Genomic DNA, 17,391 nt, shown 5'->3' on the forward strand with positions numbered 1-17,391 from the left:
GTACGAGAGGGATTAACCCGGTAATGGGATAAAGTCAACAACGGTCACATCAGACAGATAGGTGGCAGAGGGCAGACATTTAAATACAGATAGACAATAAATGAAAAATGTAAATCCTAGTACTCCTCGGCTGTCTATGGAGTTTTTCTTTTCTAAAACAAACTGGCCTAGAATAAGTCACTCTAATCTCAGAGTCTGGAGAGAGATTAGAGTTGTGGGATTCTTCATAAAGGTGCTGGGGTTTTATGTTGAAAAAGTCATACAAATACAACAACATAAGGCTTATTTTACAGAAGTTATAAAATGTAAAAAAAATCCAAAAGCTTGTACTTAAAAAGGTTTAACAAAACACAATTAAGACGTTATCTCTACACATTTTTATTTTACCCTTATTTTACCAGGTAAGTTGACTGAGAACACGTTCCCATTTTCAAGCAAGGACCTGGGGAATAGTTACAGGGGAGAGGAGGGTGATGAATGAGCCAATTGTAAACTGGGGATGATTAAGTGGCCACAATGGTATGTGGGCCAGATTGTGAATTTAGCCAGGATGCCAGGGTTAACACCCCTACTCTTACAATAAGTGCCATGGGATCTTTAGTGACCACAGAGAGTCAGGACACCTGTTTAACATCCCATCCGAAAGACAGCACCCTACACAGGGCAATGTCCCCAATCACTGCCCTGGGGCATTGGGATATTTTTTTAGACCAGAGGAAAAGATTCATCCTACTGGCCCTGCAACACCACTTCCAGCAGCATCGGGTTTCCCATCCAGGGACTGACCAGGACCAAACCTGGTTAGCTTCAGAAGCAAGCCAGCAGTGGGATGCAGGGTGGTATGCTACATCTATGTAAGCTCTCAGTTACAGGGACAATGATGGTGTTGAGTCACACAGCCTTCATCAGAGAGTGCTCTCACCATAGAATTACAGTAGAATAAGAACATTAAAATCCAGAGAACAGTTTCTGTAGAGACCCATTGATTCAATACAGTGGGGTTGTGTTGCGAAGACAAGTAGAGGCTGATCTTGGGTCAGTTTTTGCACCTAATGGTGAAAGTTAGGAATAGGGGAGGGAAAGCTGATCCTAGATCTGTATCTAGGGGAAACTTACCCCGGAGCCATGACATGCAGCTATGCAATATGTACAAACCCAGTCATTCAGTGCAGGTGTAACAGTATTGCGTCTGTCCCTCTCCTTGCCCCTACCTGAGCTTGAACCAGGGACCCTCTGCACACATCAACAACTGCCTCCCACGAAGCATCGTTACCTATTGCTCCACAAAAGCCACGGCCCTTGCAAAGCAAGGGAAACAACTACTTCAAGGTCTCAGAGCGAGTGGCGTCACCAATTGAAACGCTATTAGCGCACACCACGCTAACTAGCTAGCCATTTCACACCGGTTACACAGGGACACAGTCATTCAGTGCAGGGATATGGTCACTGGGACTCCTGTATCGAGGAGGAATGGTTAGATATGGTAGTTGGGACTCCTGTATAGAGGAGGAATGGTTAGATATGGTAGTTGGGACTCCTGTATAGAGGAGCGATGGTTAGATATGGTAGTTGGGACTCCTGTATAGAGGAGGAATGGTTAGATATGGTCACTGGGACTCCTGTATAGAGGAGGAATGGTTAGATATGGTCACTGGGACTCCTGTATAGAGGAGGAATGGTTAGATATGGTCACTGGGACTCCTGTATAAAGGAGGAATGGTTAGATATGGTCACTGGGACTCCTGTATAGAGGAGGAATGGTTAGATATGGTCACTGGGACTCCTGTATAGAGGAGGAATGGTTAGATATGGTCACTGGGACTCCTGTATAGAGGTGGAATGGTTAGATATGGTCACTGGGACTCCTGTATAGAGGAGGAATGGTTAGATATGGTCACTGGGACTCCTGTATCGAGGAGGAATGGTTAGATATGGTCACTGGGACTCCTGTATAGAGGAGGAAGGGTTAGTTATGGTAGTTGGGACTCCTGTATAGAGGAGGAATGGTTAGATATGGTCACTGGGACTCCTGTATAAAGGAGGAATGGTTAGATATGGTAGTTGGGACTCCTGTATAGAGGAGGAATGGTTAGATATGGTCACTGGGACTCCTGTATAAAGGAGGAATGGTTAGATATGGTCACTTGGGACTCCTGTATAGAGGAGGAATGGTTAGATATGGTAGTTGGGACTCCTGTATGGAGGAGGAATGGTTAGATATGGTAGTTGGGGTTGCATCCCAAATGGCACCTTATTCAATTTATAGTGCACTACTAAAGGCTTTCGTCAAAAGTAGTGCATTATGAAGGTGTTCGGGTGCCATTTGGGATACAGTCCATGTCCGTGTTTTATTTCTTTTTTTATTTCACCATTATTTAACCAGGTAGGCCAGTTGAGAACAAGTTCTCATTTACACCTGCGACCTGGCCAAGATAAAGCAAAGCAGTGCGCCAAAAACAATAACACAGAGTTACACATAAACAAACGTACAGTCAATAACACAAGACAGCTGATGCTTAAAGTTAGGGAGGGAGATATCAGACTCCAGCTTCAGAGATTTTTGCAATTTGTTCCAGTCGTTGGCAGCAGAGAACTGGAAGTGTTGTATGGCGTTGAAGCTCGTTTGGAGGTTTATTAGCACAGAATTCAAAGAAGGGCCAGAAGTATACAGAATGGTGTCGTCTGCGTAGAGGTGGATCAGAGAATAACCAGCAGTATGAGTGACATCATTGATATATACAGAGAAGAGTGTCGGCCCGAGAATTGAACCCTGTGGCACCCCCATAGAGACTGCCAGAGGTCCGGACAACAGGCCCTTCGATTTGACACACTGAACTCTATCTGAGAAGTAGTTGGTGAACCAGGCGAGCAGTCATTTGAGAAGCCAAGGCTGTTGAGTCTGCTGATAAGAATGCGGTGATTGACAGAGTCGAAAACCTTGGCCAGGTCAATGAAGACGGCTGCAAAGTACTGTCTTTTATTGATGGCGGTTATGATATTGTTTAGGACCTTGAGCGTGACTGAGGTGCACCCATGACCAGCTCGGAAACCAGATTGCATAGTGGAGAAGGTACGGTGGGATTCGAAATGGTTGGTGATCTGTTTATTAACTCGGCTTTCAAAGATTTTAGAAAGGCAGGGCAGGTGGATATAGGTCTATAACAGTTTGGGTCTAGAGTGTCTCCCCCTTTGAAGAGGGGGATGACCTCGCCAGCTTTCCAATCTTTGGGGATCTCAGACGATACGAAAGAGAGGTTGAACAGGCTAGTAATAGGGGTTGCAACAATTTCAGCGGATAATTTTAGAAAGAGAGGGTCCAGATTGTCTAGCCCAGCTGATTTGTAGGGATCCAGATTTTGCAGCTCTTTCAGAACATCAGCTGTCTGGATTTGGGTGAAGGACAAGCATGGGGAGGTTGGGCAAGTTGCTGCAGGGGGTGCTGAGGTGTTGGCCAGGGTAGAGGTAACCAGGTGGAAAGCATGGCTAGCCGTGGAAAAATTATTGTTAAAATTATCTATTATCGTAGATTTATTGGTGGTGACAGTGTTTCCTATCCTCAGTGCAATGGGCAGCTGGGAGGAGGTGCTCTTATTCTCCATGGACCTTACAGTGTCCCAAACCGTTTTTGGAATTAGTGCTACAGGAAGCCAATTTCTGTTTGAAAAAGCTAGCCTTAGCTTTCCTAACTGACTGAGTATATTGGTTCCTGACTTCCCTGAAAAGTTGCATATCGCGGGGGCTATTCGATGCTAATGCAGAATGCCACAGGATGTTTTTGTGTTGGTGAAGGGCAGTCAAGTCTGGGGTGAACCAAGGGCTATATCTGTTCTTAGTTCTAGATTTTTTTAATGGGGCATGCTTGTTTAAGTTGGAGAGGAAAGCACTTTTGAAGAGCAACCAGGCATCCTCTAATGACAGGATGAGGTCAATATCCTTCCAGGATACCCGGGCCAGGTCGATTAGAAAGGCCTGCTCGCTGAAGTGTTTTAGGGAGCGTTTGACAGTGATGAGGGGTGGTCATTTGACTGCGGACCCAGTACGCACGCAGGCAAGGAGGCAGTTATCGCTGAGATCCTGGTTGAAGACAGCAGAGGTGTATTTAGAGGGCAGGTTGGATTTAGGGTTGTACCTGGTAGGTTCCTTGATGATTTGTGTGAGATTGAGGGCATCTAGCTTAGATTGTAGGATGGCCGGGGTGTTTTAAGCATGTCCCAGTTTTGGTCACCTAACAGTACGAACTCTGAAGATAGATGGGGGGCGATCAATTCACATATGGTGTCCAGGGCACAACTGGGGGCTGAGGGGGGTCTATATTAAGCGGCAACGATGAGAGACTTGTTTCTGGAAAGGTGGAATAGATTCAAGGCATAATGTACAGAGAAGGGTATGGTAGGATGTGAGTACAATGGAGGTAAGGCATTGAGTGACGATGAGAGAGGTTTTGTCTCTAGAGACACCATTTAAGCCAGGTGCTGTCACCGCATGTGTGGGGGGGTGGAACATAAGGGCTAGCTAAGGCATATTGAGCAGGGCTGGAGCCTCTACAGTGAAATAAGACAAAAAATGACTAACCAAAACAGCAATAGACAAGGCATATTGACATTAGGGAGAGGCATGTGTAGCCGAGTGATCATAGGGTCCAGTGAGTAGCTAGGCAAGCTGGAGGCACGGCGATTCAGACAGCTAGCAGGCCGGGGATTTAATTTCATACAACTTAATATTGCTACACTAAAAATCTTTGTCTGGACAATACCCCAGTACTCAGCTTTTATTAGAAAATGAATGGCATGCCACTGTGATCATTTTCTGTGACGACAGAGTAAATTATTATGCTGCTTCAGAGGGGTGCTCAAACATTTTCATACGACTGTATACTAAATATATACAAAGAAAAGCGATATATACAAGGGACAGGACAAGACAATCAAAACAGACATCCCCACTGCTACGCCATCTTGGAATGAGCCTCTGCAGAGCAGACAGTTATCCAGGGAACCTGGGAGTGGGATGTCACCCATGTGAATTCCAGCCGACCCAGGATGTGACCCAAATGGCACCCTATTCCCTATATATACTGTAGGCTCTGGTCCAAAGTAGTACACTATATAGGGAATAGAGTACCATTTGGGACTCAGGTCCAGTCTAGTTTGGGGATGCAGTTTGTGCCTGGTGTCAGGAGCCTTTTATTTGCCATGGGTGAATGTGTTACTGGAATATTGGTTTTCTGAAAAACCTGAAAACACCAGTCACTTTCATTTATCTCTTCCCCTTCTCTAAATGGCACAACCCTCATATTCACACAACCCTCATATTCAGACAACTCTCAAATTCACACAACCCTTAAATTTACACAACTCTCATATTCACACAACCCTCATATTCACACAACCCTCATATTTACACAACCCTCATATTCACACAACCCTCAAATTCACACAACCACCATATTCACACAACCCTCATATTCACACAACCCTCACATTCACACAACCCTCAAATTCACACAACCCCCATATTCACACAACCCTCATATTCACACAACCCTCACATTCACACAACCCTCATATTCACACAACCCTCATATTCACACAACCCTCACATTCACACAACCCTCATATTCACACAACCCTCACATTCACACAACCCTCATATTCACACAACCCTCACATTCACACAACCCTCGTATTTACACAACCCTCATATTCACACAACCCTCATATTCACACAACCCTCATATTCACACAACCCTCACATTCACACAACCCTCAAATTCACACAACCCTCAAATTCACACAACCCTCATATTCACACAACCCTCACATTCACACAACCCTCACATTCACACAACCCTCATATTCACACAACCCTCATATTCACACAACCCTCATATTCACACTAACCACGTTTCCATCCACAGTTGTGTTATGAGATAAAGTTATACTGTATTAAAAAAAAGAATCACGACATCTGTGATGGAAACAGGAAGTTTCAGTACAATTTGATAAATGCCACAGATAACTTGTTCGTTCAACATGGTGGGATCTTTTTGCGTCTGTATTTATTGTGCGAGAAATGATAGTGGAAACGCCTTTATGTGCAAATATTGATATAATAACCATATCGAAGTACGCTTGGAGTCCCGTGATGACAATGTTTGGGAAAGCATGCAGTTTATTTGGCTACAGATGAAATAAGTTATGATTAATTTCACAGGGTGGTGAGAGTGCACGGTAATGAGCTTGATGCTTCCTTTCCAATAAATATCGAGGGTCTTATTCGGGTGATGTAATGATCGATGGTGGACTGCCATTTGACAAATGAAAATATTCTCTTATCCATAATAATCTCATCATGTAGGCTAGCCTACCCGCACTGTTGTCAAGAGCTCACATGCCAAGACCAGAGGAGGCATTTAACACAACAGTGTCTGTCACAAAACTATCGGTAGAGTTGAAAATGTGATGGAAACACATTCAACTAGATAAGAAGTACATTTTGTACGCACTACGTAGTCACGCATTGTTTTTTATCAGCAGCAAGTCTGTATGGTTGAAACACCACTGCTGGGAAAATATGCATATTTTATGTAGATTTTAGAATATTTGCATGAAAATCTGTCTCCAATTGGATGGAAACCTAGCTACTGATTTTAAAGCTAGGGTAGAGTTTTTATTCTCTACAAAACAAGGGAGACTATATTGATTCCTCCCCCACCAACCCTCCCTCAGATTGTAGAAGGCTTTTCCTCTACCATTTTTCATCTCCATATTCTGCGCTTTTTGGAAAATACATCTGCAAACTGACATAAATCGCTGCCACAAACTCTAGAGCTATTTTGTCTCTCTCTGCAGTGGAATCTTCCGTTTTGTAATTGCCACTGCAAGTGATGGAGAGTCGCTGTCAGTAGGCTGATAGCTCATCCCCACACACACACACACACACACACACACACACACACACACACACACACACACACACACACACACACACACACACACACACACACACAGCAGCTGAGGACGTAAGCTCTCAATTTTCTCCCCCTGGCGCTCTCACCTGTTGGTCCCACTCCTCCTCTCACCTGTTGGCCCCACTCCTCCTCCACTCTCCATCTTTCCATCCTTCCTTCCATCCCTCCTCCAGAAAGAACCAGGGCTCTCCACACCCACCCGCTACTCTCTTTAGTCTCTCCCTAGTGTGGAGCACACCACTCGGATGACTGGCTCCCTAACCCTCCCTTTCTCCGTCCTTGCCTCTCTCCCTGCATCCCTGCCTCCCTACCTACCTCCCTCCCTGTCCCCTCCTTACCTACCTCTCTCCCTGCCTCCCTCTCTCTATCCCTGCCTCCCTCTCCCCCTCCCTGCCACCCTTGTTACCTACCTCTCTCCCTGCCTCCCTCCCTGGCTCCCTCTCTCCTTGCCTTTCTCCCTCCCTGCCTACCTCCCTTCCTGCCTCCCTACCTCCCTCCCTCCCTGCCTCTTTTCCTCCCTGCCTCCATCCCCACCTCCCTCCATCCCTCCCGGCCTCCCTCCCTCCTTACCTACCTCCCTCCTAGTAGCCTTTTAATAACATTAATAACATGCGCTGAGAAATGACAGCAGACGCCACCGCTGCTGCCGCCACCACCACCGCTTTGGGCCGCTCGGCTCTGCCCGCCGCAGGCTGTTTCTTGGCAACCCCCAGACAGCTTCCCTGGGAGAGGTGAGGGTTCTGATGTTCCTGCCTGTTCTGATCTCGGATGGGACGGATGGAAGCCCATGGATGCCGATGCCCAGTTGTCCATATTTAAAACACAGAAGTTTGTATTATCAGTGTTATTAGTTGTAGAGGGCATGTCAGAGCTGCAGTGGTAGGCTGTCCATCCCCAATGGCACCCTATTTCCTTTGTAGTGCACTACTTTTGACCAGGGCCCAGAGTAAATAGTGTGCTATTTGGGATGCATACATGGTGGTGATAGAGCTTAGCCGTTTAGCTCCTTGGGTTCAAATTATCACGAGTGGATCTGTTCCAATGTCCATACTAGTAAACTACTTTAATTAAATAATGTACTTGGCATTCAAGTGGTATCCCAGCTAGCACATAACGTTCTGAGAACCATATGACCCTACGACTATGACTTTTCTAGAACCCTTCATTGGTATTTCATTATTTTAACAGAACGTTTTCCTAAATGTTCATTCATGGTTACATTTAATTAAAATGTTGGCAATGTTCTAGGAACATTCTCCAACTGGTTTGACATCCGGAACGTTTCCTACAGGTTTCCTCATGGTTCTATTTGAAGTCATGTTCTCAAATTGTTCCAAGAATGTGAAGAAAACTTTCCATAAATAACACAACAGAAGATTGGTAACGTTCAGAGAACGTTCTAAGAATGATATTTAAAAACAAACACATTCCATTCTCTATCTTTTTGAGTGATCTTAATGAGTGCTTGTTTCCTTTGAAATGGGGGTCTGTTTAATAGACTAAAATGAACAGCTTTGTAAACATGGCACGTTAGCTCCATCCTGGTGGTGCAGAGGACTAATTACATGGACAGAGAACAGAAAATTATAGGTTGAAATTTCACTGATGCCGTGTCACAATAAAAAAAACGTGTTTGCATGATTATTGCATGATTATTGCCTAAAGAAATACTTTTCTATGTGTCCTATCTGTAGTGCTGAGCGATTAGTGGTTTTTGAGGTCAGTTTGGTTTCGGTTTGATTATTTATAAAAGAATCACGGTTTTCGATTTCGGTTTAGATTTTAAAAAATGTAAAAATTATTTTAGAGCTTTTCAATGGGAATTCTAAAGCCAAATATAGGGAAAATTCCATTTTCAAAACATTGAAAATATTCCATTGTCTCTGTCAGGTCCACATTGAGTAGAATAGGAAATTACTATGAAATAACACAATATTTCAGTTGTGTATATTACTTATTATATTATATTATTTTTCATTCCTTATAGTTGTCATCTCATCCCTGCTCAGGCAGTATCAGCCAAACAACGTTATCTCTGTATCTCTGTACTGTCTTTAGTCATCCTATTTAGCTAGGCTAGCCTGCCTAAGCGTGCTGCAGAACTGCCTGACTAAGTCATTTTACTAGTTCTTCAAAGTAGATAAGGCATACTTTCACAAACAGTCTATATCCCTCTCTCTCGTCATTGTGTTGTGTACATTCCTCTCTCATGTAGTCTATGTTGTCTGTGTTTATCTAACGTAGCAGGTGTAAAATTGTATCCATCTCTGAGCCGAAAAAACAGGCTCAATGGATTATGGTCATTGTAGTTAATTACCACATTTCTGGGCTGAACTAGGTTGAATATTTGCTTATAAAAACTACAACTCCCTTCAGCCGAGCATCCCACATACACTACCATTCAAAAGTTTGGGGTCACTTAGAAATGTCCTTGTTTTTTAAAGAAAAGCAAATTTTTTGTCCATTAAAATAACATAAAACTGATCAGAAATACAGTGTACACATTGTCAATGTTGTAAATGACTATTGTAGCTGGGAACGATAGATTCTTTATGGAATATCGACATAGGTGTACAGAGGCCCGTTATCAGCAACCATCACACCTGTGTTCCAATGGCACGTTGTGTTAGCTAATCCAAGTTTATAATTTTAAAAGGCTAATTGATCATTAGAAAACCCTTTTGCAATTATGTTAGCACAGCTGAAAACTGTAGTGCTGATTACATAAGCAATAAAACTGGCCTTCTTTACACTAGTTGAGTATCTGGAGCATCAGCCTTTGTGGGTTTGATTACAGGCTAAAAATGGCCAGAAGCAAAGAACTTTCTTCTGAAACTCGTCAGTCTATTCTTGTCCTGAGAAATGAAGGCTATTCCATGCGAGAAATTGCCAAGAAACTGAAGATCTCGTACAACGCTGTGTACTACTCCCTTCACAGAACAGCACAAACTCGCTCTAACCAGAGTAGAAAGAGGAGTGGGAGGCCCCGATGCACTAGTGTTACCAGCTATGTCTATCAACAGTTGTCGTAGTGACATTCTATTGAAATGGTTACTTGCATAGTGGAGTATTTTGTTAAGACATGTAGCTAGCTAGCTAGGTAATCAATTAACCATAATCCCAACTCATGACATTACTACACTGCATGAATCTGCAGGTAGCTTGAAACAACCAGGTTCAATGTTAGCTCGCTAACAGGCTATAACTAGGTATGAATAATAATAATAATACACGTAACGTTAGCTAGCGAACCAGCTAAAAGTACACTAACTTCAAATGAAAACGACTTTCTGTCAAAATTGGAAACGTGTAATATCTGAAAATGTAGCTAGCTAGACTATCTTACCCCTATACATCATGGATGGAGGCTTCTCCCTGTCATGGATGCCATGGTTGCCCTAAGTTTGAAGATGAAATCCGGACACAGGTGTTATCTCCATCTCCTTAGCTATCATACTCTAATCCCACTGATTTCAAAACTCCACTTTCAAAATGACCTCCACTTACTGACCAGCTCAAATAGACTATATGGCAGACCAATCTGAACTCATCTCTCGGCATGTTGAGCCCACTCATTATCTCAGCCAATCATGGCTAGCGAGAAGGTTGCATCCTTTTTCGGTGGCTAAACCAACTAGGCTTGTAATTTAATAATTTTATTCATATTGTTGTGAAAAAGTAGGTTTGGTATACAGAAGATAGCGCTATTTGGTAAAAGACCAAGTCCATATTATGGCAAGAACAGCTCAAATAAGCAAAGAGAAACAACAGTCCATCATTACTTTAAGACATGAATATCAGTCAATCTGGAACATTTTCTTCAAGTGCAGTCGCAAAACCATCAAGCACTATGATGAAACTGGCTCTCATGAGGACCGCCACAGGAAAGGAAGACCCAGAGTTACCTCTGCTGCAGAGGATACGTTCATTAGAGTTACCACCTCAGAAATTGGAGCCCAAAGAAATGCTTCATAGAGTTCGAGTAACAGACACATCTCAACATCAACTGTTCAGAGGAGACTGTGTGAATCAGGCTTTCATGGTCGAATTGCTGCAAAGAAACCACTCCTAAAGGACACTAATAATAAGAAGAGACTTGCTTGGGCCTAGAAACACGAGCAATGGACATTAGACTGGTGGAAATCTTTCCTTTTTTCTGATGAGTCCAAATTTGACATTTTTGGTTTCAACCGCTGTGTCTTTGTGAGACGCAGAGTAGGTGAACGGATGATCTCCGCATGTGTAGTTCCCACCATGAAACATGGAGGAGGGGTTTTGATGGTGTTGTGATGGGTTGTAATGGTGTTTTTCTGGTGACACTGTCAGTGATTTATTTAGAATTCAAGGCACACTTAACCAGCATGGCTACCACAGCATTCTGCAGCGATAAGCCATCCCATCTGGTTTGCGTTTAGTGGGACTATCATTTGTTTTTCAACAGGACAATTACCCAAAACACACCTCCATGCTGTGTAAGGGCTATTTGACCAAGAGGGAGATTGATGGAGTGCTGCATCAGATGACCTGGCCTCCACAATCACCCGACCTCAAACCAATTGAGATGGTTTAGGATGAGTTGGACCGCAGAGTGAAGGAAAAGCATCTGTGCTCAGCATGTGGGAACTCTTTCAAGACTGTTGGAAAAGCATTCCTCATGAAGCTGGTTGAGAGAATGCCAAGAGTGTGCAAAGCTGTCATCAAGGCAAAGGGTGGCTACTTTGAAGAATCTCAAATATAAAATATATTTTGATTTGTTTAAAAAAAATGTTTACTGAATGATTCCATATGTGTTATTTCATAGTGTTGATGTCTTCACTATTATTCTACAATGTAGAAAATAGTAAAAATAAAGGAAAACCCTTGACTGAGTAGATGTGTCCAAACTTTTTTACTGGTATTGTATGTCACATAAGATTGTAATCAACTGTAGTTGCTGTCTAACTTGTATTTTTTTGAAGAAATACTGTTCAGATTTTGATTGAAGTTGAAAATATTTTTGCTTAGGCTGTTGTTGTTGGTATTGTTGTTGTCGTTTTTGACATGCATGTGCCCACCACTGACCAGGCCTTCTCTTCTCTCAAAATCAAAAAAGGAGCTTTATTGGCATGGGAAACATATGTTAACATTGCCAAAGCAAGTGAAGTAGATAATATACAAAAGTGAAATAAACAATAAAAATGAACAGTAACCATTACATTCACAGAAGTTCCAATAGAATAAAGACATTACAAATGTCATATTATGTATATATACAGTATTGTAACGATGTACAAATGGTTAAAGTACAAAAGGGAAAATAAATAAGCATAAATATGGGTTGTATTTACAATGGTGTTTGTTCTTCACTGGTTGACCTTTTCTCTCTCTGTGTGTGTCCCTACAGGCGGACCCCCAGGGGCGGGACATAGCCATCCGGCCCTTCCTGGAACACTGTGAGAACACACACATGACCATTTGGCTGGGGATCGTTTACGCATACAAGGGCCTGCTTATGGTGAGTAAGGAGAGAGATTGGTGTGTGTGTGTGTCCGTCACCTCAAGGACCTACTCATGGTTAGGGAGGTAGTCTCTGAGCTGCAGGAAAGGAAGAGGTGGTGGCTGTTATCTGAACACCGTCTAGCATGTGTATACCATGGTCATTGTGTCATGATGGAGAGTTCAATAGCAAGTTTTCTGTCACACACAAAGCACACGTATGGTAATGATATCTGTGGTTGTTAGATGTCGATTTCATCAGGCATAGAGCACATTCTGTTGTTCTGTCTGAATACTGGGATATGACTCATACCCTACTATACAGAGAGAAATAGCACATGCCCTGCCATTGGTTCAGTGATGAGTTACCCACAATAGACTTGTCCTTCACTGAAGAGAACCTTCCACTGTGAGAAAGAGAAATATCAAAGGAAACACAAAATACTTTGATCACTGTTCTCTCCCCGACCATATGAGTGGTCCCATTGAGTAGTAACTAGGTTCTTTGTGTGTGTGTGTGTGTGTGTGTGTGTGTGTGTGTGTGTGTGTGTGTGTGTGTGTGTGTGTGTGTGTGTGTGTGTGTGTGTGTGTGTGTGTGTGTGTGTGTGTGTGTGTGTGTCTGTGTGTGTGTGTGTGTGTGTGTCTCCAAGCAGAGCTCCCAGTGATGTAGTTAACCGAACCCCTCCAGAAGCCTAAGGTTTCTAAATGAAATGTGACATATTTGAACATGTTCCACTTCCCCTCGGCTGGTGTGTTTGAACACCTTAACTTAACTAGTCCAGACTGTAAATAATTCAACCTTTCAGTACACTTATAGCCATGAGAGAGAGAGGAAACAGAAAGAGAGCAGTTAGACAGAAAGTGAGATACATGGCGTAACAAACTTCAGAGTAGTTGTGTCTGAGACAAAACTGGGACATGACAACAGTAGGAGCAGCATCTGAGGATTGAGTCATCATCTATCCTATGACACACACACACACACACCACACACGCACACACACACACACACACACACAACCTATCCAAAGGTGTGATCATGTGACGAATGCTCCTGCGATGCTGCTACATCATTATAATGTTGAGACACTGGGGTTCTGGGATATTCCATGCAGTGTTCTGTGAAGAACACAAAAACACTCTCAGAAAATAAACCATTTATGACCACAAAATCAAAAGGCTTTTCAAGTTTACATCAATGCTGCTGTCTGCTATATAGGTCACATTAGATGGTGTAATTCATATATTTGTGCAAATGTACACAATGTACATCTCCATATCACAAAAGCTACAGTATGTACTGAACATAAATAGCCCTATACATCCCTGTTAATCTTTCATTCTTTCTCTCCTCTACTCTCCTGTCCCCCTCCCCTCCTCTCTCCTCTCATTTCCCCTCTCTCTCCTGTCTTCTCTCTCTCCTCCTCTTCCCTTCTTATCCTTCCCCTTCTCTCTTTCTCTTCTATCCTCTCCCCTCTCCTCCAGTTGTTTGGGTGCTTCCTGGCTTGGGAGACGAGGAATGTGAGCATCCCGGCCCTGAATGACAGCAAGTACATCGGGATGAGTGTGTACAACGTGGGCATCATGTGTATCATCGGGGCGGCCGTGTCCTTCCTCACGCGAGACCAGCCCAATGTGCAGTTCTGCATCGTGGCTCTGGTCATCATCTTCTGCAGCACGATCACTCTCTGTCTGGTGTTTGTGCCAAAGGTAAGGAACACAGGAAATGGTAAACTGTCTCCTTCCTGTCCAGCCAATGGGCATGAAACTGCTCAACCAACTGGATTCATGCACTCTAAGAGGATCTCAGAAATGATAATGTTGCTGATTGTATGAAATACTTTCCCTTGTTTTTAAACATTCCGATATGAGTAAGTGTAACATGCCATCAGAGGAGGAATGTGATGTGACACCTTAACCTGTCATTCTAAGCAACTGCCCTTTATTATGACAACTTGCAGTTCATCACGATGAGGACCAATCCAGACGCAGCTACTCAGAACCGGAGGTTAAAGTTCAATACGAACCAAAAGAAAGAGGACTCCAAGACGTCCACGTCAGTAACCAGTGTGAACCAGGCCAACACGTCCAGACTGGACGGCCTGCAGACCGACAACCACCGCCTCCGCATGAAGATAACAGAGGTGACGTCATCGTAATGCTGCCTTATGTCATGTCATCACCACTTATGAAGAGGCCAGGGAGTCTTTCCCGACCACACCAGTCCTGTTACCTACATTTAGTCCCCAGAGTTTTCTCTCAACTTCACAGTCAGGAAAAGCTTGTGGCCCTATTGATGTGACCAGAGAGACACCCTGTTTTTTGTATTTATCTAAAGTATGGTATTCTTCATATATGAGAGTCTTACATTTGCGTGACATAACAGCAATGACAGTGTCCTCAGAGTGTGCCTTGTCTATAATAGGTCCTGTCTGCCAGTAGCACCATCCTGTCACTCTATAAAGTGTCTATAATAGGTCCTGTCTGCCAGTAGCACCATCCTGTCACTCTATAAAGTGTCTCTATGTCACGTCCTGACCCTTGTAAGATGTCATTTTCTATAGTAGAGAAGGGCAGGGCGTGACGGGGGGTGTTTTGGGTTGTTCTATGTTTTCTAGTGTGTTGTCCTCTCTGCGTCACGGTTTGGTGTTTTTGTGTTTTCAAGTTATTTATGTATTGCATTCAGTTTCACGTCTAATAAATGTGGAACTACGAACACGCTGCATTTTGGTCCGATCCTTCAAACAGCCGTGACACTCTAATAGGTCCTGTCTGCCAGTAGCACCATCCTGTCACTCTATAAAGTGTCTCTAATAGGTCCTGTCTGCCAGTAGCACCATCCTGTCACTCTATAAAGTGTCTCTAATAGGTCCTGTCTGCCAGTAGCACCATCCTGTCACTCTATAAAGTGTCTGTAATAGGTCCTGTCTGCCAGTAGCACCATCCTGTCACTCTATAAAGTGTCTCTATGTCACGTCCTGACCCTTGTAAGATGTAATTTTCTATAGTAGAGTAGGGCAGGGCATGACAGGGGGTGTTTTGGGTTGTTCTATGTTTTCTATTTCTATGTTTAAGTTGTAGTTTGTCTATTTCTATGTTGGGATTGTTTGGGGTTGATCTCTAATTGGAGGCAGCTGATCCTCATTGCCTCTGATTAGAGATCATATTTAAGTAGGGGTTTTTCTCTTCCTGTTTGTGGGTTATTATCTTTTGAGTAGTGTGTTGTCCTCTCTGCGTCACGGTTTGGTGTTTTTGTGTTTTCAAGTTATTTATGTATTGCATTCAGTTTCACGTCTAATAAATGTGGAACTACGAACACGCTGCATTTTGGTCCGATCCTTCAAACAGCCGTGACACTCTAATAGGTCCTGTCTGCCAGTAGCACCATCCTGTCACTCTATAAAGTGTCTCTAATAGGTCCTGTCTGCCAGTAGCACCATCCTGTCACTCTATAAAGTGTCTCTAATAGGTCCTGTCTGCCAGTAGCACCATCCTGTCACTCTATAAAGTGTCTGTAATAGGTCCTGTCTGCCAGTAGCACCATCCTGTCACTCTATAAAGTGTCTCTATGTCACGTCCTGACCCTTGTAAGATGTAATTTTCTATAGTAGAGTAGGGCAGGGCATGACAGGGGGTGTTTTGGGTTGTTCTATGTTTTCTATTTCTATGTTTAAGTTGTAGTTTGTCTATTTCTATGTTGGGATTGTTTGGGGTTGATCTCTAATTGGAGGCAGCTGATCCTCATTGCCTCTGATTAGAGATCATATTTAAGTAGGGGTTTTCTCTTCCTGTTTGTGGGTTATTATCTTTTGAGTAGTGTGTTGTCCTCTCTGCGTCACGGTTTGGTGTTTTTGTGTTTTCAAGTTATTTATGTATTGCATTCAGTTTCACGTCTAATAAATGTGGAACTACGAACACGCTGCATTTTGGTCCGATCCTTCAAACAGCCGTGACACTCTAATAGGTCCTGTCTGCCAGTAGCACCATCCTGTCACTCTATAAAGTGTCTATAATAGGTCCTGTCTGCCAGTAGCACCATCCTGTCACTCTATAAAGTGTCTGTAATAGGTCCTGTCTGCCAGTAGCACCATCCTGTCACTCTATAAAGTGTCTCTATGTCACGTCCTGACCCTTGTAAGATGTAATTTTCTATAGTAGAGTAGGGCAGGGCATGACAGGGGGTGTTTTGGGTTGTTCTATGTTTTCTATTTCTATGTTTAAGTTGTAGTTTGTCTATTTCTATGTTGGGATTGTTTGGGGTTGATCTCTAATTGGAGGCAGCTGATCCTCATTGCCTCTGATTAGAGATCATATTTAAGTAGGGGTTTTTCTCGTCCTGTTTGTGGGTTATTATCTTTTGAGTAGTGTGTTGTCCTCTCTGAATCACGGTTTGGTGTTTTTGTGCTTTCAAGTTATTTATGTCTTGCATTCAGTTTCACGTCTAATAAATATGTGGAACTACGAACACGCTGCATTTTGGTCCGATCCGTCAAACAGCCGTGACAGAATAACCCACCAACAAAGGACCAAGCAGCGTGGAATGGAGCAGCGGTAGTCGTGGACATGGGAGGACATACTGGAGGGAAAAGGATCCTGGACGTGGGAGGAAATCCAGGCCGGAATGGATCGCCTCCCATGGGAACAGGTGGAAGCAGCGAGGGAAGTACAGCGACGAGATCAACAGGCAAGGCAACGAAGGAAACACAAGAGGCATTCCCCCCCCAAAAAAATTTGGGGGGCACATGGGAAGTTTGGCAGAGTCAGGGTGGAGACCTGAGCCAACTCCCCGTGCTTACTGTGGGGAGCAAGTGACGGGGCAGGTACCGTGTTGTGCGGTGATGCGCACTGTGTCATCAGGGCGCATTCACAGGCCGGTGCGATCTGTGCCCGCACCCTGCAGTTGTCGAGCTGAGTTGAGCATCCAGCCAGGGCGGGTTGTGCAAGCC

The 17,391-nt window shown here is 43.6% G+C and overlaps 1 protein-coding gene across 1 annotated transcript in view; it reads left to right on the forward strand.

Annotated features, from left to right (window-relative positions):
• LOC106588960 (gamma-aminobutyric acid type B receptor subunit 2) overlaps nt 1-17,391 on the forward strand; it is a 462,346-nt gene that overhangs the window by 424,240 nt on the left and 20,715 nt on the right. The window contains exons 14-16 of the mRNA XM_014178545.2: nt 12,354-12,464; nt 13,931-14,155; nt 14,407-14,589. Coding sequence (XP_014034020.2) covers nt 12,354-12,464; nt 13,931-14,155; nt 14,407-14,589 — 519 coding nt within the window. The remainder of the gene's footprint in view (nt 1-12,353; nt 12,465-13,930; nt 14,156-14,406; nt 14,590-17,391) is intronic.

This window comes from Salmo salar, chromosome ssa27 (genome assembly GCF_905237065.1).
Source record: "Salmo salar chromosome ssa27, Ssal_v3.1, whole genome shotgun sequence".
NCBI lineage: Eukaryota > Metazoa > Chordata > Actinopteri > Salmoniformes > Salmonidae > Salmo > Salmo salar.